The sequence below is a fragment of the Lepidochelys kempii genome, chromosome 7 (genome assembly GCF_965140285.1).
Source record: "Lepidochelys kempii isolate rLepKem1 chromosome 7, rLepKem1.hap1, whole genome shotgun sequence".
NCBI classification, from domain to species: domain Eukaryota; kingdom Metazoa; phylum Chordata; order Testudines; family Cheloniidae; genus Lepidochelys; species Lepidochelys kempii.
In genome coordinates, this window is record NC_136386.1 from 51,937,718 (window position 1) to 51,963,947 (window position 26,230).

The 26,230-nt window shown below is 43.5% G+C and overlaps 1 protein-coding gene across 7 annotated transcripts in view; it reads left to right on the forward strand.

The window, feature by feature from the left end:
- USP4 (ubiquitin specific peptidase 4) overlaps nucleotides 1-26,230 on the forward strand; it is a 97,837-nt gene that overhangs the window by 67,231 nt on the left and 4,376 nt on the right. For 3 of the 7 annotated variants that reach the window (XM_073352709.1, XM_073352710.1, XM_073352712.1), the window contains 6 exons: nucleotides 4,772-4,963; nucleotides 6,265-6,353; nucleotides 7,927-8,139; nucleotides 8,219-8,289; nucleotides 23,676-23,791; nucleotides 24,723-24,872. In XM_073352709.1, the coding sequence (XP_073208810.1) occupies nucleotides 4,772-4,963; nucleotides 6,265-6,353; nucleotides 7,927-8,139; nucleotides 8,219-8,289; nucleotides 23,676-23,791; nucleotides 24,723-24,872 (831 nt within the window). The other 4 variants (XM_073352711.1, XM_073352714.1, XM_073352713.1 and 1 more) reach the window with 4 other exon arrangements.

Sequence of the window (26,230 nt, forward strand, 5' to 3'; positions counted from 1 at the left end):
TGGCTAATGGGGGCATTCAGTATATTGTATTGTTAAAGTTGATGCAACTTTGCCGAGTTGATTTGCAGGTCACCTTTAACTTACACTTTAACTTATGTGCACATTTTTATAAAATGTGTGTTTGCCATATCATGAACCACTTTATTCGGCTTTCTCTGTCTTACCACATGCTGTGATTTTTATTCCAAAAAGTTCCTGGTTTCTAAAACATTGATTTGGGTGCAGAAGCTTCTGACCTAGTACCATGATAAGGACATAGCAATTTTGTCAGTCTGGATTAGATCAGTCAGTGATCCAGCTAGTCCGGTGTCTTTTCTCTAGCAGTAGCTTATACCAGATGTTTCTAAGCAAGGTGTGAGAAACTCTGCAGTAGGCAGTTCTGGCAAGATTTTCCTAACCTTCTCAATTAGCAATTGACTCATGTCCTGAAATGAGGTTTTAGTTCCTTTCCAAAACTAATCTGTATGTTTAATATTTGCTATAACAACTTTGGATATTCTCATTACCGTAATAAATGTCTAATTTTTTTTAATTTTATCAAGCTCTTGGCCTCCGTAATGTCCTGTTATGATCAGTTCTACAGGCTAATTGTCCATTGCGCTTCTTGTGATTAGTTTTGAATTTGCCACTTTTTAGTTTCACTGGCTGACCCCTTGCTCAGGTATCATGAGAGAGGGTGAATAAAAGCTCCCAACCTTCCTCTCTAGGTCATGCATTGTTTTGTTTACTTTTATTGTATCCTCCTATAGGGTAACAATCCTGGTCTTTGCAGTCTCTTTATCGGAGACTTTATTCAGGCCCCTAGTCAGTCTCATTACTCTTCTCTGCCCTCTCTAATTCTGCAGAATCCTTTGTAAGATACAATAATGCTATTTTCCTTATTGTTCTTTATTCCATTACATAAAACACAGGATCCCTTAAGTGTCAGATGAGGGCTTTGACCAGAAAGCATTGGAACAGGTCTCGCTGTACACAGGTTACATTGCCAAACAGGCACTTTGGCAGGGAGAGCATTCGGAGGCTCATGGAGGTAGAGGATAGAGGACACTACACTTCTTTTTCCACATAACTGTTTAACAAAGGATGTCTTGTGTTAGTGCCGACGTTTTAATCCCAATTGTACATCTCAAAACCGCTGGTGTGTGGAAGATAAAATGCTTGGTTTTGAAAGATACACTGGAAAGTATTTTTAAAATCCTGGATATGAGGCTTTTTTTTTTTTCCCCTTGGTCCCTTTATTATGGCTAACCAAAACCTGAAAAGCTTTGTTTTGTGTTGGGTTTTTTGGGGGCAGGTGATTATTTCTGTTTTTTACCTTAAAAATATCTGGAATATCAACTCTGGTGTTTCATGGATTTCCTGGAAGACTTCTGGGACATCTCAAGACATGTACATTGTGAATTCTCAAAGCTTAATTGAACTTTTGGGGGTGTTGAATCTTTAACAAAAGCATCTTTTCTCCCAAAACTTCATTTGGAGTTTAAATTAAATAGGCCTTAACAAAAAAACAAACTAGAATTTTGGGCAGATGAACTAAAAGCCTTTTTCCTCTTGGTTGTTCAGCTTCCAGTTTCTTGGTTCTTATGATGTCATTGTTTCGCTACTTCTCTAGTAACAATAGAGCCTTCCAGGACAGGCAAGACCTAAATATCTTATGTTTTTTAAAAAAAACTTCTAGCTTAAAACAAAACCAAATGCAACCTTAGTCTTCTGTATCGACCTTAAAGTGGAAAGAAGGTACAAGTGCCTTGTTTTCCTTTGCAGGTCAATTTTGTGAGGAAAGGGAGAGAGTGGCACTGGAATTCTCTGAAAGTAGTTTCTTTCACAGGTCTCCTTACTCATACGCTCTCCCCCTTATGACAGTAGGTTTCAATGTATAATTGAGACAGTTCCATACAAACCAATGGTATAGTAATTGACAATTGGAGCATATAAACTGTAGAGGGGGAGATGCTTTTTGAAGCAAGGAGTGTGGGTTTAAATAAAATAGAACTTCTCATAAGGCCCTTGGAAATGCACACAAGGGCCTTGTGTCCAAAGTGTTGCTCTGTGGGAGTATTTCCACTTCCCATAGCACTGTAAATTGTTCTCTGGAGGAATGTTATTCCTGCTGAAAGAATAGTGAGATCTCTGTGGCATGTGATCAGAATATGACTATGTAAAGGTGGTCTGCAAATCAATCTGACAAAATGCCGTCAGGTGTTTGTGCTGAATGCCCTCATTCTCCATGCCCACTTTTTAGTTTCACTGGCTGTCCCCTTGCTCAGGTATCATGAGAGAGGGTGAATAAAAGCTCCCAACCTTCCTCTCTAGGTCACGCATTGTTTTGTTTACTTTTATTGTATCCTCCTATAGGGTAACAATCCTGGTCTTTGCAGTCTCTTCATCGGAGACTTTATTCAGGCCCCTAGTCAGTCTCATTACTCTTCTCTGCCCTCTCTAATTCTGCAGAATCCTTTGTAAGATACAATAATGCTATTTTCCTTATTATTCTTTATTCCATTACATAAAACACTGGGGTTTTTTAGCCATTGCTGCACATTGAGCTGTCTACAGTGATACCCAGTCCCTTTGCTGGGTTGATGTAGTTAATTTAGAACCTTTTAAGATGTATGAACAATTCATATTATTCTCTCCAGTGTGTGTGTATTGTATTTGTCAAAACTGAGTATGTGCTGACATAGAATCATAGAATCCTAGAATATCAGGGTTGGAAGGGACCCCAGAAGGTCATCTAGTCCAACCCCCTGCTCGAAGCAGGACCAATTCCCAGTTAAATCATCCCAGCCAGGGCTTTGTCAAGCCTGACCTTAAAAACCTCTAAGGAAGGAGATTCTACCACCTCCCTAGGTAACGCATTCCAGTGTTTCACCACCCTCTTAGTGAAAAAGTTTTTCCTAATATCCAATCTAAACCTCCCCCACTGCAACTTGAGACCATTACTCCTTGTTCTGTCATCTGCTACCATTGAGAACAGTCTAGAGCCATCCTCTTTGGAACCCCCTTTCAGGTAGTTGAAAGCAGCTATCAAATCCCCCCTCATTCTTCTCTTCTGCAGGCTAAACAATCCCAGCTCCCTCAGCCTCTCCTCATAACTCATGTGTTCCAGTCCCCTAATCATTTTTGTTGCCCTTCGCTGGACTCTCTCCAATTTATCCACATCCTTCTTGAAGTGTGGGGCCCAAAACTGGACACAGTACTCCAGATGAGGCCTCATCATTTTGTCCATTTGTCAAATTGATTTGCAGACCACCTTTACATCATTTTGTCCATTCACGTAACTATGCTGGGTACCTCTAAAGGTCCTAATGCTCCTTTGTTCTTGACCAAACTAAATAATTTTGTCATGTGCAAATTTTGCCACTTTGATGCTTGCCCCTTTTTTCCAGATAGTTAAATAATAAGTATATTAAACATTGGTATTCTACCTTGTGGCACCAGTGTTAACCTTTGTCAAGATGTAAACCGGACATTTATTCTTATTCTGTTTTCCTTTTTTTAGACAGTTTTTGACCCATAAACGATATTTTGCCTTTTTCATCATGACCATTTAGTTTCTTTAGTAGCTTTTTTGAGGAACTTTGTGAAAGGCCTTCTGAAAGTCTCAATGAATTGTTTGCCTCTCTCCACTTGTTTATTGACTGATAGATTAGTGAGACTTGATTTTCCTTTGCAAAAACTTTGCTGATTATACCCTGTCATAGTGTGCTCTTCCTAGTGTCGTATTCTATTTTTAAATGATCATTTAGACCAAATTACTAGGTACCAGAAGGAAGAAGTTCTGGCATATAATTCCCTACATGATCCTTAGTGCCTCTTTAAAATATAGGCACTACACTTGCTACTGTCCAGTATATGGAATTCTTGAGTTTTTGCAGTGATGGTTCCTTCTAAAGAAGCGGCAAATGCTGATTCTTAAAGATCTGTCAGCTGCCTTTAACACCATGGGATATAAGTCTTGCTGACACGTCTGTGGTTCCTAGTAGGAGCAGGTAGAGCTCCTCCTGAGTGGCTCTACTCGTTTATTCTGGTGGGTAGTTTTGGGCAGTTGCTTTTAAGGCTGTTTACTGCAAAGTACTGTAAAGTTACAGCTTGTTGCCCCTCTGGTATAGAAGTGTGCTGGGATGGTTATTGAAATATGGGTTGCAGTGCTTTAGTTTGAATATGATGCTTAGCTCTGTGTCCCCATTACTTCTGAACCTACTCGTGCAGTGGAACAAAGGACCCAAGGTCTGTATGAGATTGAAGCATGGAAGAGGGCTGGCCTTCTCAGGCTCAGTTTGGATAAGGCTGAGGTAAATGTTGATTTCATGTGTGGATGGGGGGGCAACCAGAAGAATTTGGCAAGGAATATATGCTGTTTGTTATGCGGGTACATGAAGGAGATGGTGTGGTTAACTTTTTTCAAAAGGGACAAAACGTTTATCACACTAGAGTCAGTTACCAATATGTATTTTCCTAATGGTGCTTTTTAACATAAACAATATCTGTAGTCACCACAGCAATGTTCTGCAGGAGGCGAGGGAGACAGCAGGGGTCTGGGCAAAGGGGCAGGGATAGTGGTCTGCACACTCCTCAGTGCCTGGGAGGTGTCCATGAGAGAATCTCTCTGTTAAGGTGTGGTCCATAATGTGCCAAAAGTTTGAGAACCCTTCTTGTCCTTCCCAAGTGTGAATCTTTTGCAGAACCCTTGCTAGAGTTAATTAGTATTGCTTCTGTCTGCCCACTGTGCTTTAGGGGTAGAACTCACCCATTTCTTTCTTTCAAACAGATATGAAGTTTGCAAGTCAAGCGAGGATGGTGCTGAGTGCATCACTCTTTCTGTATACTTCAGAGAAAAAAGAATAAGACAGTCCAGCACTTCTTCAGGGACTGTTCTTTGTGGGCAGCCACTACTAATCTCTGTGCCCAAACACAAGCTCACTCTGGATCACTTGTACAAGGTTGTCTTGGAGCAGATTGGGTAAGTACAGGCATGGTAGTGGGGATGTTCATACAAAATTCTAGTATTAGCTCATGCGGTTATACTGTAGTGGGTCTGTCTCAACCCCTCTGAGGTCAGGAAGCTGCCCAGTTTCTGGCCCAGAGCTCCACAGCTTTTCCCTGTGACCATGCTCCCTTTGATTTGCATGATTTCTGCAGTGGTTATTTCTTAATAACTAAGTTGTATGTAAACCCTTGTTCTCTGGCTGACAGGCCACCATTAGCCATTCAGAGTGAAGGGACTTGCATAATCTTTTTATGATAATTAAGGCAACTGTCTACTCCAATTGACTGCTATAATTCCTCTGCTCTGATTGGCTCCTCTGCTTGAATTTTCTAGTTGTTTTCTTTCAACAAAGATGTTGCCACAGCATCTGCCTCCTTCAGCTGAAGCCAAAAAACTTCATGAAAGAGAAGGGTAAAAAAAAACAAAAATCAAAAGAAATGGGGCAGAATCTGAAAGACCTACCCCCACCTTCCTTCTTCCACACACGCCCCCAGAGGAAAGAAAGAAAAGAAAATAACCGTGTGTGTGTGTATGTATACATGCAGAGGCCCCCCATTAAAATGTTCAGATATACTGGCAATCAGCATATGTAATAATGATATTCCCTTTACTGTCATTCAATTGCAGAGATAAAACTGTAAAGACTTTTGGGTAGGATTTTCAAAAACACTGTGTAAGCCTGAGTTTTCTCCTGTTGAAGCCAGGGCTGCTGTACATGGTGGTTTGTTTTGATTTGGTTCTGTGGACACTCAGGCTTGTTGTTCATTGTCTTTAATAGATGTACAGCAGTGGCTCTCAACCTTTCCAGATGACTGTACCCCTTTCAGGAGTCTGACTTGTCTTGTGTACTTCCAAGTTACACCTCACTTAAAAACTACTTGTTCATAAAATCAGACATAAAAATACAAAAGTATCACAGCACACTAGTACTGAAACATTGCTTACGTTCTCATTTTTACCATATAATTATCAAATAAATCAATTGGAATATAAATACTGTACTTACATTTCCATGTCTAGTATATAGAGCATTGTATACAAGTCATTGTCTGTGTGAAATCTTGTTTTGTACTGACTTTGCTTCTGCTTTTTATGTAGCCTGTTGTAAAACTAGGCAAATATCTAGATGAGTTGATGTATTCCCTGGAAGACTTGTGCGTACCCCCAGGGGTACACATACCCTTGGTTGAGAACCACTGATGTCGGGGACCCAGGCATTCTGGCATTGGGCACCCACATGAATGTCCTAACAAGAATACATTTTCTTTGTTTAGCCACTACATTAAATTCCCTCTGACAAAAGAATATTCTAGTGTATGCCTGGACAGTGGGATCTGCAATGGCTCCAGTGGTGGCTGCGAAGGTAAAATTTAATCATTTGGATTGGAGAAGCTTTGCTAGAAGGTCATTCAGACTACCTCTATCCGCTTTTAATTTTCTGCTTTATTGCATTATTGTTGTGGATTGCGGACTTTAATGGAATGTTTGGTTCTACACTGTGATTAAATCACATTATTGGAGAGGGCTTCTGATCTGCATGTGTGATAACAATGGCCCACAAAATCTCAAACTCCTCTGGTTACACAGTGCAGTATGTCAAGTTTGTGTATTTGAAGAACCAGGTGTAGTGCATTAGTCTTCTGCTACACTAGTAGTCTCTTGTCCCTGATCTCTATCAGACGTTCTAATGGCTCATTAAAGCAGGTGGCTGAGCAGCAGGAGGGAAAGGAAGGGGTCCTGTGAGGGCACCGTGGTGTAATCAAGTGAGAGAGTGCCCAGAGCCCAGCAGTCTAAAGCTACAGGGGCTCTCGCCTGGGCAGAGCCCTACAGCCTGTTGCACATTTACACTTCTGTGGACACGCTGCCACCAGAGGATCCTGCTGTGCTGCCATGAGAGTAATTGTGGGAATAGGGGATAGGGAAGAACTTAAAACAAGAGACATGCTGCCTTGCTGTAGAAAAGGGGAGCTACCTCCCTTGGACCTTCCCGTCTTCCTCTGCTGAAAGGACAGACCCCACTGAACCCCTGCCTCTGTTGGGACACTGCTGGAGCATACTGTCAGCTATGCTAACTGGCATGACGTGTAGCCCAGTGTCCACCTGGTGTTCTTCACAGGAACAAAATACCTGTTTTGTCCTTACCTTCAGGACCCTTCACAAATTAGCCCCTCTGTCCTCTTTAGTGCACTAATGATGCCGCTCTTGATCACGGCTTTCCCTCTTCTCCCACCAGCATCCATTGTTCTTTCTTCCATGCAGCTTCTCCCCAAAGAGCGGACTCATGGGGACTGATGTGGTCTGAATTTTGTGTCAGGCGGAGAATTAGCCCCAGCATTTTGAATGGATTGGATTTGAAAGGGGACGGGGCTGTGGAGGTTGCAATGACCCACCTGTGAGATTTTCAATTACCGGCAACTTTCAAATCTAGATTGGATGTTTTTCTAAAGATCTGCCCTAGTTCAAACAGGAATTAATTCAGGGAAGTCCCTGTGCCTGTGTAATAGAATCATAGAATATCAGGGTTGGAAGGGACCCCTGAAGGTCATCTAGTCTAACCCCCTGCTCGAAGCAGGACCAATTCCCAGTTAAATCAGGAGGTAAGATTATGTGTTCACAATGGTCCCCTTTAGAGTCCAGGAATCTGAGATGGTAAAACCCAGTTTGTATTACCTAGATCCCTCAATAGGAAAAAAACGCCTTTCAGGTGCAACTGATTAGCAAATGCAAATTTCTTCTTTAAAGTGTGAATCTACTGTTTTTAGTTGGTTTGTTGTAAAGCAGCTTCTGCCACATCTTCACTGGCATTTGTGTGTCATGTAAGCAGAGTGTGCCTCTCCTAACAAGCTCACACAGCATGGTTCTCGGTGAGGTAATTGTGTCTCTATAAAGGCTACAGAGCATGTAATATTGTACTTGTTGTTTTTAATTCTCACCAGTTGAAGAGATGGAACATCAGGATGGAGATGAGGAGGGCAGGGAAAAAGCCTCAGAAACAGATTCCTGCCAGTCAGAGGGTTGTGCAAATGATTTGCTGGGGAAGGAAGGGCAGCATCACAAGAAGCATCTGTTCACCTTTAGCCTTGTGAACTCCTATGGGACCTCTGAGATAAACTCAATTACGACGGAGGGGAAACTTCTAAAACTGAATTGTAGGTATCCTCTGTAACTCTTAGCTCTCCCTTCAGTAGTATGCTGACAGCAACCCTGACTCGTTGTTCTGTCCTGCAGCCTATGCCACCCTTGCTATTGACTTGGATCCAGACACCCGGAAGCTGCTGTTTGATGAACAAGAGTCACAGGTCAGTAGTTTGCTTCTTCAAAGGTTAATGATGTGATCTCTAGCTGGAGTTAAGCAAATGCAGAGATGCTGATACAGAATGCAAGAGCAGCCCCCTCCTAGGAATCCGAGTCCAGTATGGAAGAGGAAAATTTATCCATTTGCCTGAAAACTTCTAATAATAAGGTCTACAGATCCATTCCAGTGGGCCTTCAGCCTGCTTCCTCAGGAGGCAGAACCAGAGTTATCAGTCCCTGGCAGTGGGATTTGCCCCTGCCCTGAAAACCTCGCCAGTTTGAGAACTTGCACAGCAAAAGATAGTTTGTCTGGTCAGTAGACTAGTTCAGAATTCACTTCCGGAACACTTGAAAGATATTACAGTTATGTTCTGCAGAGCTTAACAGGAACTTGAACATTTCTTATTGTCTTAAATCCTGAATTGGGGTCCCAGTTTGTAACTGAGAATGATCTGCTCTGTGTCTGGTCTGGATCTGTGGACCTTACTGCTGAGAGAAAGGAAACTTTCAGGTAAGCATGGGGAAATGTTTCTACTTTCTCATGCTAGGGTCTGCAGACCTCTTAAAGTGAGATTTTGATTGCAGTGTGCATGTCGGGAGGGAGAAAACTGACACACACCTACCCTCATTTACAACCGACAGGCATGTACGTATGCAGTCACATGCTGCTGTTGCAGATTAACCACATTTAGGATCCAAGAGTATCCAGGGAGGCAATAGAGGTAAACTCCAGTTCTTCAAGTGATTGCAAATACCCATTCCACAGTAGGTGTTTGTGCGCTCCAGTGTATAGGTGTAGGAGAGTTTCAGCTGTTAGTGTTACCCGTTGGGGCAGCCTGAGCACCCACACCATGCAGGCATAAAGGGATGAGCTGCCCCGACCCCCTTCAGTTCCTTCCTACCCCCTGTGACACATTTTTGGAGCTCCCTGGCCTTGCTTCTGCAAGTCTCTACTCCATACCTGTAAATAGTACCCGTCTATAGTCAGTACAGAAAATAATTGTTTTTGTTACTTTGTGTGGTTATGGCACCCAGTTTGGGTACTGGCCCCACTACTGAAGATATGCCTTGCTCTTCAGGCTTCAAGCCCTGACACTCTAGCAGCAAGGCAATGCCTAATAATGACTCTCACCCCAGCTGCCTTAAGTTCTTGGGGGAGGCTCATGTGAGTGATAGGTGTGGCATTTGTAAGGCCATTAAGCCACATTCTAAAAAAAGATAGGGCAGCCAGATTAAAATATCTCCTGATGGAACTGGCACGGTGTCCTCCATCTGAGCCATCTGCCTCAGTCCAGGTACCGAGTACCTTGGTGTCGGTCAAGAGCAGCTCACCACTGGGCAACCGGTACCAAGAGATGGATCAGCATAGTTAGTAACAGAGGCAACAGAAATTGGAGTTGATACTAGGTGTGTCGACAGAAGAACTCATCCTCTTTACGTCTGAAGACTTGGGAGGGCACTCCAAGAGGAAGCACTCATCAGAGCATTCCTCTAAACAGGGGATTTTGTTGTCTTCAAAGCCCAGCGCAGGCCTGTTGAGACTGACTCCTGAAGCACGTTAGTCGGCATCTCCTTGCACCACAGTGTGTCTTCCTGTTACTGTCTACCCCTAAGGCATTTGAGGCTACGAGAGGGTTGTTAAACCTCTGTGTTGCCGTCACCAGCAGTTCAAAAGCCTCTCCCTGCCCCCAAGATACTGCTTCGAGTGCCTTCGCCCCTGCACCAAGCAGCTCCATCAGATTGTGCCATCAGGGTACCAGTTAGGGCTGGACCATCCAAGGAAAAGCCACAGATGGTCTCCCCAGCTCCCCTTTCTTCAGATTCTGAGCCTTCTTCACTGCTACCAATGGGTATGGCTGTGACCACAAGAAGAGGTTTCTTCCTCATCAGACTCTGAAGTGGGATCCTATGTATCCTAGCTGGTCTCATTAGGAGGGATGTGTTGCTGCCCAGCGTGGTTTCTGCCTCAGTACCAGCAGGATGCTTATAGAAGAGACCTCAGGACTAAGCATAGTTGGGAACTGGGTCCTTACCGGTGGACCTTTTGGAACCTGTGGGGCTTCCTGCCCAATCAGTAGCATCCCTGCAGCCACCTCAGCTGGCTTCATCTACTGGCGTCAGGAGCATCAATACCCCTGTGGCATATTGGGGTGCAATCCAGACCAGGGAGTGGCTGTGTCACGCCTGCTCTGTAACCTGGAGTGCCTTTGCAATGCCTTGCTGTAGCCTCCAACATGGCCTGCTTTCAAACAGCCACCAGTCTGTTGGTCACTATCAGATGCTTGTGTGAACTGCAGCCTGCCAGCCTCTCAGCATCTTTGATTATTACTGCAGGGTAACCCCAACACACTCCCAATCCCAAACTTTCCCCCAGACATGTATATTCCACAGTGTCCAGCCCTCTCCCACACAGTCCAGAAATACTGTTTGTTATACCCTTAAGGGTATAACGTACACCAGCTTATCTGATAAATGAAGTTACCCAGACACTTTACATCGTGCATTAGATGAAACAATAAAACAAATTTATTAACAGATTTCAGAGTAACAGCCGTGTTAGTCTGTATTCACAAAAAGAAAAGGAGTACTTGTGGCACCTTAGAGACTAACCAATTTATTTGAGCATAAGCTTTCGTGAGCTACAGCTCACTTCATCGAATGCATACTGTGGAAAGTGTAGAAGATCTTTTTATACACACAAAGCATGAAAAAATACCTCCCCCCACCCCACTCTCCTGCTGGTAATAGCTTATCTAAAGTGATCACTCTCCTTACAATGTGTATGATAATCAAGGTGGGCCATTTCCAGCACAAATCCAGGGTTTAACAAGAACGTCTGGGGTGGGGGGAGGAAGGGTAGGAAAAAACAAGGGGAAATAGGTTACCTTGCATAATGACTTAGCCACTCCCAGTCTCTATTTGCAGATGAATTCCAATTCAGCAGTCTCTCGCTGGAGTCTGGATTTGAAGTTTTTTTGTTGTAATATCGCAACTTTCATGTCTGTAATCGCGTGACCAGAGAGATTGAAATGTTCTCCGACTGGTTTATGAACGTTATAATTCTTGACATCTGATTTGTGTCCATTTATTCTTTTATGTAGAGACTGTCCAGTTTGACCAATGTGCATGGCAGAGGGGCATTGCTGGCACATGATGGCATCTATCACATTGGTGGATGTGCAGGTGAACGAGCCTCTGATAGTGTGGCTGATGTTATTAGGCCCTGTGATGGTGTCCCCTGAATAGATATGTGGGCACAGTTGGCAGCGAGCTTTGTTGCAAGGATAGGTTCCTGGGTTAGTGGTTCTGTTGTGTGGTATGTGGTTGCTGGTGAGTATTTGCTTCAGGTTGGGGGCTGTCTATAGGCAAGGACTGGCCTGTCTCCCAAGATTTGTGAGTGTGTTGGGTCATCCTTCAGGGTAGGTTGTAGATCCTTAATAATGCGTTGGAGGGGTTTTAGTTGGGGGCTGAAGGTGACGGCTAGTGGCGTTCTGTTATTTTCTTTGTTAGGCCTGTCCTGTAGTAGGTGACTTCTGGGAACTCTTCTGGCTCTATCAATCTGTTTCTTCACTTCCGCAGGTGGGTACTGTAGTTGTAAGAATGCTTGATAGAGATCTTGTATATGTTTGTCTCTGTCTGAGGGGTTGGAGCAAATGCGGTTGTATCGCAGAGCTTGGCTATAGACGATGGATCAGGAAGTGTGGTCAGGGTGAAAGCTGGAGGCATGTAGGTAGGAATAGCGGTCAGTAGGTTTCCGGTATAGGGTGATGTTTATGTGACCATCGTTTATTAGCACTGTAGTGTCCAGGAAGTGGATCTCTTATGTGGACTGGACCAGGCTGAGGTTGATGGTGGGATGGAAATTGTTGAAATCATGGTGGAATTCCTCAAGGGCTTCTTTTCCATGCGTCCAGATGATGAAGATGTCTAGAGCAAGTAGAGTAGGGGGCGTTAGGGGACGGAGAGCTGAGGAAGCGTTGTTCTAAGTCAGCCATAAAAATGTTGGCATACTGTGGGGCCATGCGGGTACCCATAGCAGTGCCACTGATTTGAAGGTATACATTGTCCCCAAATGTAAAATAGTTATGGGTAAGGGCAAAGTCACAAAGTTCAGTCACCAGGTTAGCCGTGACATTATTGGGGATAGTGTTCTTGACAGCTTGTAGTCCATCTTTGTGTGGAATGTTGGTGTAGAGGGCTTCTACATCCATAGTGGCTAGGATGGTGTTATCAGGAATGTCACCGATGGATTGTAGTTTCCTCAGGAAGTCAGTGGTGTCTCGCAGGTACCTGGGAGTGCTGGTAGCGTAGGGCCTGAGGAGGGAGTCTACATAGCCAGACAATCCTGCTGTCAGGATGCCAATGCCTGAGATGATGGGGCGCCCAGGATTTCCAGGTTTATGGATCTTGGGTAGCAGATAGAATATCACAGGTCGTGGTTCCAGGGGTGTGTCTGTGCGGATTTGATCTTGTGCTTTTTCAGGGAGTTTCTTGAGCAAATGCTGTAGTTGCTTTTGGTAACTCTCAGTGGGATCAGAGTGTAATGGCTTGTAGAAAGTGGTGTTGGAGAGCTGCCTAGCAGCCTCTTGTTCATATTCCGACCTATTCATGATGACAACAGCACCTTCTTTGTCAGCCTTTTTGATTATGATGTTAGAGTTGTTTCTGAGGCTGTGGATGGCATTGTGTTCTGTATGGCTGAGGTTATGGGGCAAGTGATGCTGCTTTTCAGCCCATGCTGAACAGACGTTCTTGTTAAACCCCGGATTTGTGCTGGAAATGGCCCACCTTGATTATCATACACATTGTAAGGAGAGTGGTCACTTTAGATAAGCTATTACCAACAGGAGAGTGGGTTTGTGTGTGTGTCGGGGCGGGGGGGGGGAGGAGAGAACCTGTATTTGTGCTGGAAATGGCCCAACTGGATTATCGTACACATTGTAAGGAGAGTGGTCACTTTAAATAAGCTATTACCAGCAGGAGAGTGGGGTGGGGGGAGGTATTTTTTCATGCTTTGTGTGTATAAAAAGATCTTCTACACTTTCCACAGTATGCATCTGATGAAGTGAGCTGTAGCTCACGAAAGCTTATGCTCAGATAAATTGCTTAGTCTCTAAGGTGCCACAAGTACTCCTTTTCTTTTTATTAACAGAGAGATTTTAAGTGAGTACAAGTAATGAGGCATAAAAGTCAGAAATGGTTACCAAAAAAATAAAGATAAGAACACTTTCTAGTGCTTACTTAAACTCTATTAGATTCTAAGCAAAGTTTCTCATCACATGGTTCCAGCTCCATTACTGACCAAACTCTTTAGGTCAGGCTCCCTTCCCTCAATGTCCAGTGGCTGTTTTTTTCTTTGTCGTCTTCAGTGCAATGCCAGAGACAGATGGGGACAAAGAGGGGTGTCTTTGGTTTTCCCCATATATTTCCTCTTTGAAAAGTACAGTATTTCCAGCTGAGAACCAGGAGACTGGCAGTCTGCTGGAGGAAGGGACACCAGGCTTTCTCTTTGCCAAGATGCAAATCTTTTTCCCTGCCCTGCTTTCTGACCAAAGAATGACCACTTTGTAGTTAGTGGCCCATCCTCTTAGTTGACAACTGGCTGGAGTGTCAGCTTGCCCTTGGTCTTTGAGACACTGGTTTAACTACTCCCCTGACCTACCTGGTAAACATACTTCAATCATGATTTCAGCTTATGTTCATAACTTAACCTCTAATGTTGCTATATGCACTTTACCATGATATTTTATGGTATCACACTTTCTTTACGAAGTGTGGTATACCAAGTATGGTATCACACTTTAGCAAGCTGGCTGTATTTTACAACTTTACCAAGCTGGCTTTATCTTAAAGAAGCCTTATTGAGGGCGCAGGAACAAACCGTCCTGATGTGCAGAAAAAATAGCAAATATGGCAGGCGGCCAGCTTGGCTTAACAGTGAAATCTTCGGTGAGCTTAAACACAAAAAGGAAGCTTACAAGAAGTGGAAGCTTGGAGAGATGACTAGGGAGGAGTATAAAAATATTGCTCGAGCATGCAGGGGTGTCATCAGGAAAGCCAAAACACAACTGGAGTTGCAACTAGCAAGGGATGTGAAGGGTAAGAAGAAGGGTTTCTACAGGTATGTTAGCAACACGAAAAAGGTCAAGAAAAGTGTGGGACTCTTAATGAATGGGGGAAAGCAGCGTAGTGACAGATGATGTGGAAAAAACTGAAGTAGTCATTGCTTTTTTTGCCCCGATCTTCACAGACAAGGTCAGCTCCCACACTGCTGTCCTGGGCAAAACAGCATGGGGAGGAGGTGCGAGTAGCCCTCAGTGGTGAAAGAACAGGTTAAGGACTATTTAGAAAAGCTGGACCTGCACAAGTCCATGGGTCCAGATCTAATGCATCCGAAGTGCTGAGGGAATTGGCTGATGTGATTGTAGAGCCATTGGCCATTATCTTTGAAAACTCGTGGCAATTGGGGGAAGTCCCAGACGATGGGAAAAAAGCAAATATAGTGCCCATCTTTTTAAAAAAGGGAAGAAGGAGAACCCGGGGAACTTCAGACTGGTCAGCCTCACCTCAGTCCCCAGCAAAATCATGGAGCAGGTCCTCAAGGAAACCATTTTGAAGCACTTGGAGGAGAGGAAGGTGATCAGGAACAGTCAGCATAGATTCACCAAGGGCAGTCATGCCTGACCAACCTGATTGCCTTCTATGGTGAGATAACTGGCTCTGTGGATATGGGGAAAGCAGTGGACGTGATATAACTTGACTTTAGCTATGCTTTTGATACAGTCTCCACAGTATTCTTGCCAGTAAGTTAAAAAAGTATGGATTGGATGAATGGACTATAAGGTGGAAAGAAAGCTGGCTAGATTCTCGGGCTCAACAGGTAATGATAGACTGCTTGATGTCTAGTTGGCAGCCGGTATCAAGCAGAGTACCCCTGGGGCCGGTTTTGTTCAGCATCTTTATTAATGATCTGGATGATGGGATGGATTACACCCTCAGCAAGTTCGCAGATGACACTAAGCTGGGGGGAGAGATAGATACGCTGGAGGGTAGGGATAGGGTCCAGAGTGACCTAGACAAATTGGAGGATTGGGCCAAAACAAATCTGATGAGGTTCAACAAGGACAAGTGAGAGTCATGCACTTAGGACGGAAGAATCCCATGCACTGCTACAGACGGGGACCGACTGGCTAAGCAGCAGTTCTGCAGAAAAGGACCTGGGGATTACAGTGGCTGAGAAGCTGGATATGAGTCAGCAGTGTGCCCTTGTTGCCAAGAAGGCTAATGGCATATTGGGCTGCATTAGTAGGAGCATTGCCAGCAGATTGAGGGAAGTGATTACTCCCCTCTATTCGGCACTGGTGAGGCACACCTGGAGTATTGTGTCCAGTTTTGGGCCCCCCACTACAGAAAGGATGTGGACAAATTGGAGAGAGTCCAGCGGAGGGCAGCGAAAATTATCAGGGGGCTGGGGCACATGACTTATAAGGAGAGGCTGAGGGAACTGGGCTTGTTTAGTCTGCAGAAGAGAAGAGTGAGGGGGGATTTGATAGCAGCCTTCAACTACCTGAAGGGGGGTTCCAAAGAGGATGGAGCTCGGCTGTTCTAAGTGCTGGCAGATGACAGAACAAGGAGCAATGGTCTCAAGTTGCAGTGGGGGCAGTCTAGGTTGGATATTAGGAAACACTATTTCACTAGGAGGGTGGTGAAGCACTGGAATGGGTTACCTGGGGGGAGGGGTGGGGTGGAATCTCCATCCTTCGAGGTTTTTAAGGCCCAGCTTGACAAAGCCCTGTCTGGGATGATTTAGTTGGTGTTGGTCCTGCTTTGAGCAGGGGGTTGGATTAGATGACCTCCTGAGGCCTCTTCCAACCCTAATCTTCCATGATTCTATGATATCGATCAGCAAGTTATAAGTTTTCAAATGATGAACTTACTTTGTACAAAGATTATTACAGGAGGGTGTGAACACAGGAGTGTATTCTATCACACCAATCAATAGCTTCCCTGTAGCCACCTCAGCTGGTTCCATCTACTGGGCATCAAGAACTTTGAACATTGATTGAATAGATTTCCAAGAGAGTCCGCACCTCCATTTGAAAATTTGTAGGGGTCCACAAATGAAGACTATTGAAAACCATTGCTCTGGCAGACCTTGGCTTCCCTGCTCTGACTGCAAAGAGAGTGGAGTACCATGTCCCCTCCCTGGGGTTCAAGAATCTAAATAACCATCCCCCTCCAGGCTCCCTTTAGTAGTACCAGCCACTGAAAAAGAAAGATGGGGCGCCAGGCACCAACCCTAAAAAGGAGAGGACAAGAAGCTGGACTTATTTGCATGGAAGCTTTATTCCAGAGGTGGATTATAGATTTGTATTGCAAACCAGAAAGCTTTGCTGGGGTGTTAAAATTTCACCCTTTGGGACACTGTTCTGAAGCTCAATGACAAGCTCCCAGATGAGAGGAAACTGGAATTCCAGTCCTTAGTAAAGGAGGGCAAGTTGGTCACCAGAACGGCTCTGCTGGCGGGTGTTGATACAGCAGATTCTGCAGCTTGGCCTCTATCACGATGAGGCGCTTGTCCTGATTACACTCTTCTGGCTTCTCCCCAGAAGTGCAACAGACAGTTCAGGAAAGACAGACGAAACTCTCCATAGTCTCAAATACAAATCCCTGGGCATTTACACCCCAGCTCTGAAGTGGAATGTATTCTGCCCTCATCAGTCTCAGTGTTTTCAGTGGTTTGCTCCTCAAACCCAAGATCTGCCAAGGAGAAGGAGCAGAGGTTACAAACAACGATCATTGCTGCCCTCTGCTTCTGCAGCCGCTTGTTCATCAAAGGAGGCAGCATCTTCCAAGAGCTTTTTGACTGGAAGGTCGAGAGCAGAATATCAGTTCTGAGTGTCATCTTTTTCAGTTTTTGCAAACTGCCTGTCCAATTCCTTCTTGCTTGGCCCCACATCACAACAGATCAGTGGGTTCTAAGCATGGTGGAACTGGGATACATGATCCATTTTATTTCTACCCCTCTGACAAGACAGTATTACTGCAAGGGATACAATCACCTCTCTCCTTGTAGTAGCTATAGTGGAGGTCCTTCCTTTATTCAGGAGAAAAGGGGTTTTACTCCCAATACTTCCTGAGCCTGTAAGCAAAATGGGATCTCCAGGCCTATTTTAGATGTAAGGCGGTTAAACAAATTCCTGAAAAAGGCAAAATTCCAGACGGTCATTCTAACGTACACTCTTCCTCCACTGGAGCTGGGGGACTGGTATGCTGCTCTCGACTTAAAGGATGCCCAATTTCCAATGGAAATTCATCAGAGCCACAGAAAGTTTCTGAGATACACTGTCAGTGGCCGCCATTATCAGTTCTCAGTTCTCCCCTTCGATCTCTTGGCTGCCCCATGTGTTCTTACAAAGTGCTTGAGGAAGTAGCAACATTTCTTCAGAAGGTAGTTGTGCAGGTAAGGGAATACATGGAGCCCTGGCAGATAAGAGGTCGAGCCAGGTCACAGGTGGTGCCCATCATTTGCATAATCCAATGCACCTTCAACACACTAGACCTCCTGATCAACTCAGACAAGTCAGTCCTGTCTCCAGTCCAGAAAGTAGAATTATTGGAGAGGTCCTGGCTTTACCACCACAGGCAAGGCTTCTCACAATGTGAAGCCTCATTCTGGGCTGAAGGCTTATCCTTTACCATGGGGAGAAGTTGTTTAAGGCTTCTGGGGCATGTGGCAGCGTGCACTTACACAATGCAGTACACCAGACTGTTTCTCAGATGCCCTCAGGGCTGGGTAGCAGAGATGTACATAAGAATGGCCATACTGGGTCAGACCAAAGGTCCATCCAGCACAGTATCCTGTCTGCCGACAGTGGCCAATGCCAGGTGCCCCAGAGGGAGTGAACATAACAGATAATGATGAAGTGATCTCTCTCCTGCCATCCATCTCCACTCTCTGACAAACAGAGGCTAGGGACACTATTCCTTACTCTTCCTGGCTAATAGCCATTAATGGACTTAACCTCCATGAATTTATCTAGTTCTCTTTTAAATCCTGTTATAGTCCTAGCCTTCACAACCTCCTCAGGCAAGGAGTTCCACAGGTCTCCCCTATTCTTGCTTCTATTCAGCATATGCTGGACTATCTTTTGTAAATTAAATATCAGTGATAGGCAGTTTGCCAGGTGTACCCTGTTCAATTTCCTATATTGGCTTTTCACCCCTGAGGCCATACGATTTTTAAAGGATTTAGACAGATTGTTTCTACATGTACAGAGTCCTATTTCACCATGGCGCCTGAATTCAGTCTTAAAAAAGCTGGTGGGTCCCTCCTTCAAACCGCTAGTGATTTGCCCCCTGTTGTACTTTTCATTTTTAGTAGCCATACATTGGCCAGGAGAGTAGGGGAGCTGAGGGCGTTAATATCAGATCCTTCCTGTATTTTTTTATGTGGCTAATGTCTGCCTTTGTCCCCATCCAAATTTTCTTATGAAAGTGGTCTCCACTTTTCATATTAACCAAGCAATTTTCTTGCTGACTTTCCCAAAGCCTCACAATAATAAGGGAGAGGAGAGACTGCACATTCTAGACGTTAGAAGAGCATTAGCATTTTATCTGGAATGGGCTAAATCTTTCAGGTATTCATTTCAATTGTTTGTTGCATTTGTGAACAGAATGAAGGGCAGTCAGGTTTCCACGCAAAGGGTTTCGTCATGGATACCAGTTGTATTCACCTGGGTTACCAGTTGGCTAATATGAAGCCACCAGAGAGAGTATTGGGTCATTCAACTAGATTCCCAAGCATCCTCTGTGGCATTTTTGGCTCACATGCCCATATTAGACATTTGCAAAGCAACAACCTGATCGTCATGTCACTTGTTTGCCTCTCACTGTGCAATCTGTCAACACTCTAGAGATGTTACATTTGAACAAGTTGTCCTCCAATCCCTGTTTAAATAGACTCAACACCCACCTCCAGATGGGACAGCTTGTGAGTCACCAGCAGTGGAATGGACATGTGCAATCACTTGGAAAAAAAAAAAAAACAGTTACTAAACTTACCGTAGTTGTGGTAATTTTCGCGACAGCATTGCACTGGCATTCATGTTTGAATTATCTGTGATGATCCTTTAATGCTTTTCAGTCACTGCTTTCCAGAATACAGTCTCCCATGGTCTGTGTGACGGGTTCAGTCAGAGACCCCCTTGGGACTGTCACCTGATGTGCTGGAATTACCTCTGAGCCCGTCTTCCCTGCCAGCTTGGGATTCCAGAACCCTGCCTTGTTGAGCCAGACATGCTAGCCTGCTGCAACACAGACCCAGGTCTGGTCCACGCTCCCAAAGTTGCAGACTTTAACCAAAAACTACTCAGCAGGTTTCCGATCTCCAGTACCTAGCTCCCAATGGGATCCAAACCCCAAATAAATCCGTTTTACTCTGTATAAAGCTTTGACAGGGTAAACACATAATCTAGAACACTGATAGAGAGATATGCACAGCTGTTTGCTCCCCCAGGTATTAATCACTTATTCTGGGTTAATTAATAAACAAAAGTGATTTTATTGAGAATAAAAAGTAGAATTTAAGTGGTTTCAAGCAATAACAGACAGAATAAAGCAAAAACATGCAAGTCTAAGACTAATACATTAAGAAAGTGAATACAGGTAAAATCTCACCCTCAGAGATGTTCCAATAAGCTTCTTTCACAGACTAGACTCTTTCCTAGTCTGGGCCCAATCCATTCCCCTGGTACAGTCCTTGTTAGTTCCAGCAGACATCATAGGTAGAAACTAAGGGTGTTCTTAAGACTGGTATCCCCCTTTGTTCTGTTCCACCCCCTTTTATATCTTTGGCACAAGGCAGGAATCTTTTGTGTCTCTGAGTCCCCACCCCTCCTTCTAAATGGAAAAGGACCAGGTTTAAGATGGATTCCAGTATCAGGTGATATGTTCACATGTCCTGTGAAACCCCAGCCTCCATTCTTGCAGGCCTGGCCCGCATGCACCCAGGAAGGTGTGCAAGTAAACAGATCATTTACAACCAATTGTCATAGTAAATGGGAGCCATCAAGCTTCCAAACCACCGTTAATGGCCCACACTTCGCATAATTACAATAGGACTTCAGAGTTATACTTCATATTTCTATCTTCAGATATATATGATACATGCATACAAATAGGAGGAATATATTCAGTAGATTATAAACTTTGTAATGATACCTTAAAAGAGACCTTTTGCATAAAGCATATTCCAGTTACATCATATTCACACTTATAAGCATATGAAGTGCAACGTCACACTCGGTGTGTGGTCTGTGTATCCTTATCTATAGCTGTGGGTTACTTTAACCAATTACCTACCCAAAGTGAGGTTTACACCTACTTTAATATGTGAGAATTCAGCCCCCAAGGTCAACTATAGGAGCAATAGAAGTGGGACTTTATGGTGTAGAGCAGAGACTACATAGTGCTGTGTCTATAGTAATTACTATTACTAATCAACCAAACAACAATACGTGCTGCAGTCTGGTGAAGGAGAGAGAGACCAACACAGAACTCACAGTATTTGCATTATTCACACCATTCCTTGTGGGAAAACCCAAAGTATTAGTCATCATTCTCATCATCATCCTTACCACCAGTGGTCATCATCCTGGTGTCTCCCCCTGCAAGGCATGCAGACTGGGATACAGCTTGGATAATGGGTTAACGGCAACACCCACTGAAATTCATATTTATTTATGAAGGTTTTAACTCCTTTTCCCTATTTGAACTTCCACAGCCCTCTACTTTTCAGGTGCTCTGTTTTTCATAGGCTAACTTGTTAGTGTAAGGGGAACTCACATTTACCTCACCTTATCAACATAGTAACAGGCAGTTATCTGAAGGAAGTCTCTAATATTTCACCCTGCCTCCCAAACATAGATGTAGGCTCAGCAGGTTTTATTATGAACTTACTTATGCTAACTTATCTTTATAGTGTAGTTAACTTATCCTGAGGTCTAAAATAAGCTGTAGGACTAAGTCCTAGGACTTGGCAAAGCTAAATGTCTTAAAGGCCTGAGGCCTGTAGGCCCTACGTTACAACATTAACATTCACCTTTATAGCCTAAATACACCTGATACCTTTTTTACTTGGCTATACCTGTCTTTGTTCCTAAACATGTGCCTTTGCATTTTGCTGTATTAAAGCGTGTATTGTTGGATTCCACCTGACTCACCAGGAGTTCTGAACACTTTATATGTGACTTCTCCTCATGGTTTACCACTCCACCAATTTTTGTATCATGTGCTTACTTTATCAGCAGTGATTTTACTCTCACTCTTGATAAAAATACTAAATAACACTGAGTCAAGTACCAATCTCTGCATAACCCTACTAGAAACACCCCCAGTAATTAATTCCTTATTAACAGCACACTTTGAGATCTGTCAGACAGATTGTAATCCATTTAACACAGGCCATATTGATTTTGTATAACTTTAGTTTTTTATTCTGAATGTCATGCAATATACGTTGAACTCCTTACAAAATCTGAGTATACTAGGTCAGCACAGTTATCTTTTTCAGCCAGACTTGGAATCTTGTCAAAGAGCAATATCAAGTTTAATAATACCTATTGTCCAGGAGATCATGTTGATTGGTATTCATTTATATTTCTGTTCTTTAACTCAGGATCAGGATCAGTGTCAGGTTAACTGACCTAGAGTTACCCACATCATTTCAGCTATCCTTTTTAAATACCGGCAAAATGGGTTTCTTCTAACCCTCTGGAACTTCCTCAGGTTTCCAAAATTTGTTAAACATTAATAACCAAGCTCCTCTCCCAACCCCTTTACAATTTTTCTGTACAAGTTATCCAGAGAAAATGTTTAACTTTAATAGTAGATATGTTTAGCATTCTCCTTAGCAACTGTCATATGATATTGATATATTGTTCAAACTGGATCCAAATACAGAAAAGAAATATTTATTAAACTCATCTTTTTCTGCTTCATTGACAATATCACCCCTAATAATGGATCTAGAGTGCTAGACCATTGCTAGAATTGCTTTTGTTCCTGATACATTAATAAATGCCTTAACCATACTGGCTATAGATATTTTGTTGATATACCTTTTGGTTCAGTTATTAATTGATTGTATTTCTTAACTTCTTATTTATATAATTGCTATTCAGCTCCTTTCCCCCATCTATGTAATGATTTTTAGTTTTAGTTTTATTGCTGCTTTCATGTTACTCTTAACCAAGATGAGGCAGGTGAGGTACTTTCTTTTATTGGACTAATATTATCTCACCCTCCTTGTCTCTCTAATATCTTGGGATCAACAAGCCTACAACAACAGTCTTAACCAAGATGACTTGTTAATCAAACAGCCTTTTCTCTGATAGGGAATTGTAACTTTTTGGGAAGCAAGTGAAATGTTCTTAAACAACCTCCAACTTTCATTCATGATTCTCTATTTAAATTTTTCCTCCCAGTCAATTCAGCAAATTAATTTTGGCTTTGAGAAATTCGCCACTGGAAAGCTGCATATATGTATGTAACTAGTTGAGTGTATTCTGTTTGCTCAACACAGATGTAACCAACTCTCAATCACTTATGCCTGGACAGCCACTACTTTTTAGGTCAGTGATCAAATTCTTTCTGTCAGAATGAGATTTCCTATAGAGTCACACTCTGGGAGCAATAATTCCTGTGTTACAAATGTTAGAAACTCCAAAGATGTTTCACCAGTGTATGTCCCCTGCTGTAATGCAGTATTTTTTTCCCTACAGTTAATAAATGCACATCCTTTTCTCTGGACTTATCTGAGGGTCTGTAATAGACTGCCATCAGTAACCAGTCTGGTTAATAGATTTTAAGATCAGAGTGGACAATTATGATAATCCAATATGACCTGCATTACACAAGCTATAAAATTGTACTTATTTGTTTCCCCCTTTTTTGTCTTTTGTTGTACAATAAGATTGTTAGCTGTTTGGAGCAGGGACTGTCTTTTCCTTCTCTGTCTATGAACATCTGACAAAATTCCTTTTGCTTTAAGCCTAACTTCAGCAGTAACCACCCTTGTGCAAGAAACTGCCTTTATTTATTGCCACTGTAGAATGCTCTGCACAGCTGTGAGCAATAGAAATTGTGGGTGTTGATGTAGGTGGTGTGGGTGGAAAGAAAGAGGCTGGCTGCCTACATCCAGGAAAGGATGGCTCATCAAACAGTCATCACTGGAGCAAGAGAGGAACGCGGTGGGTTCATTTTGAAGATAAGAAAGAAATGGCAGGGAACTGTTTTGGAATGGGACACAGATAACCTGTATGAGGGCATGGGAAGGTGGTTCCAGATGCCTAGGATGAGCATATTCATTTTCATACATCTTTTTTGGTAGGCATTTGAAAAGGATGCAAGTATGTTGCAGTCACAGAAGAAGAAAACTACTGTAGCTCTTAAAGACTGTATAGAACTCTTTACTACAATGGAAACGCTTGGTGAACATGACCCTTGGTAAGTTTACCACCCAGCTGCTTGGCAGCCATCTTACTTGGACTGTCTTTATATATACTATAAAATAACAATATTGTTTGGGTAAAGATTTCCCCCAACTGCTCTTTCTGTGCACCTTAGTTTCCTACCCCTGTTCTCACAGCCACAGCTTTGCCACTGCACCTCCGTCCTCAGCAGCAAGAGAGGGAATGTTACCTTAACAAAAAAAAAAAAACCAATTAGCCTTTAGAAAGCTGCTGTAGTTATTATCCTTAGGCTCTGTGTAGTTCTGCCACCTCAGACTTGACCTTCAGCACCTCATGCTGTTGTAGTCCTAACACCCAACCCTGTATGGTTCTCTCACTCTACCTCATTTCTTACCAGGTGGAAGCAGGCTGGACTGGTGCTCTCTAACACAATACTACCTTTGTTCTAGTGCTCCAGTAAAATTGACAAAACGTCTTACCTTCAGAAACTCGGAAATGTAGTCACTTTCACTCTGCCACTTGGGCAGGGTGGAGCAGAGGGGAGGATTGGAAAGGAAGCAAAAAAGGACAGAAGACAAGACAGGAAGAGGAGAGTGGGGAAAGACGTCCTGAAAATACAGTGCTCCAGGAGTTTTTCTTACAGGTCATCCCCCAGAAGAGGAGAGAGCTTCTGAGCAATGGCATTTGGGTAGCAGTAGGTGGGAACATGGTGAATGCGAGAAGGCAGCGGAGAGGATGTACTGGGGGAAGAAGAGATTGTATATGTGAGGGGAAAAATCAGAGTAATGTTCTCAAAGCCTATTTATATAAAAAAAAAAAAAAAAAGACAAAGGTGACTGCAGCCTGGGATAGGGATAGGCATTTTATATGTTACTCAAAAAATACTGTTTGTAAAGGGGTTTGAGACCCTTGGCTAGAAGGCAGATATCGAAGGTGTTTCATGCCTATTTATGCTCCTTTCTCAGGTACTGCCCTAACTGCAAGAAGCATCAGCAGGCCACAAAGAAGTTTGATCTATGGTCTTTGCCCAGGATTTTGGTGGTGCATTTAAAACGTTTCTCATACAACAGATACTGGAGGGATAAACTTGACACTGTGGTTGAATTCCCCATCAGGTAGTGTTCTTTACTAGCAAGTCACAACTGGGCAGAGCAAGAAACTCCACTTTTGATGTAGCGATTGTATGGGCTCCTCATTGGAGACATAGCTCAGGATAGGATTCTGCCTCCAGTGACACAAGCCAGTAGACCTTAGTGAAGCTCTAGTAACTGTCTCTGGAAAGGGGGTGCTACCGGCACCTGTGATACCTGGACCTATGACGGTGCAGAGCTACTGAGCTTAGCAGGGATGGGCCTGGCCACTACTTGGTTAGGTTGCTGCTAAGAAAATCCAGTGATTCCACGTCTTTACAATTCCCTTGGAGTCCGTTTTGAACCTGTGCCAAAGCAGACCTTGAACACTTTTGTCCTTTAAAGATCCTATGACAATTTTCATGAGAGTCATGGAGGAGAGTGTTGGCAACAGCATGTCCAGGCCAAGTTCTACGCCAGAGATTTCTATGCTGCCTAACCTCCCCTGCAGCTTCATTGAATATTCTTTCCTTCCCTTCCAAAGTACCAGCTGTGTAGATTTGCTAGGATTTCCAGTTCAGTGTTACCTCTACTTAAACAGTAGTGTGAAGTACTTGGAAAGAAAGATGCTATGTACGTATGAGGTATGAAGGTTGTTCATCGGCAAAGCATAGCAGGAGTCCTCTTTGTGTAACAGTATCTGTGTCCTGAAAGCAGGTACAGTACATGCGGTAATACCTGGAGATCCTTCTTGGAAGTCAGGTATCAGTGTTGTTTCTGATCTTTGTGTCCAAATATAACACAATGCTCCTGGAATGGGTCGCTGGCAGGCATTGAACCTGACACCTCTGGGTCTAAAATCATGAGCCTCTTACTGTAGTGGACTCTCTATGTAGACTGTCCTTTAGAGGGGGATGGAGCCACGCTGTTAGTGTGGATTACATGTATATTGCATGACCACCAGCTTCATCCCTCTGCATCTTCTACCAAGAGAAGGCCTTGCATTCATCCATCCATCTCAGACGCTACCACCCCACTGCAGGACATAGGCCTACCCAGTGTTGCTCCAATCCATCATATGGAAGAGTTTGACTTCTTCATGCTTGTTTTACATTGATTGCTGTTGGCATGCACTTAGCCATCCTCTCTCACTAACCACACAGGAACACTTGTGTTTGCCAGTAACCGTCATTCCTGATGGCAAACAAACTGGCTGATGCCATCCATATTACAGCCGCCTAGGGGGCGACATCACTGGTTTGTGGGTCAAATATGTCAATAATTAAAAAGGAAAAACAGCATTGACTGGGACAGGTTAGCCCTTGGCCCGGTGCTGGCTGTTTACAATGATTCATTATTACTAGGCCTTTCCCTTATTATGTGTACAATGACAATGTATTCTT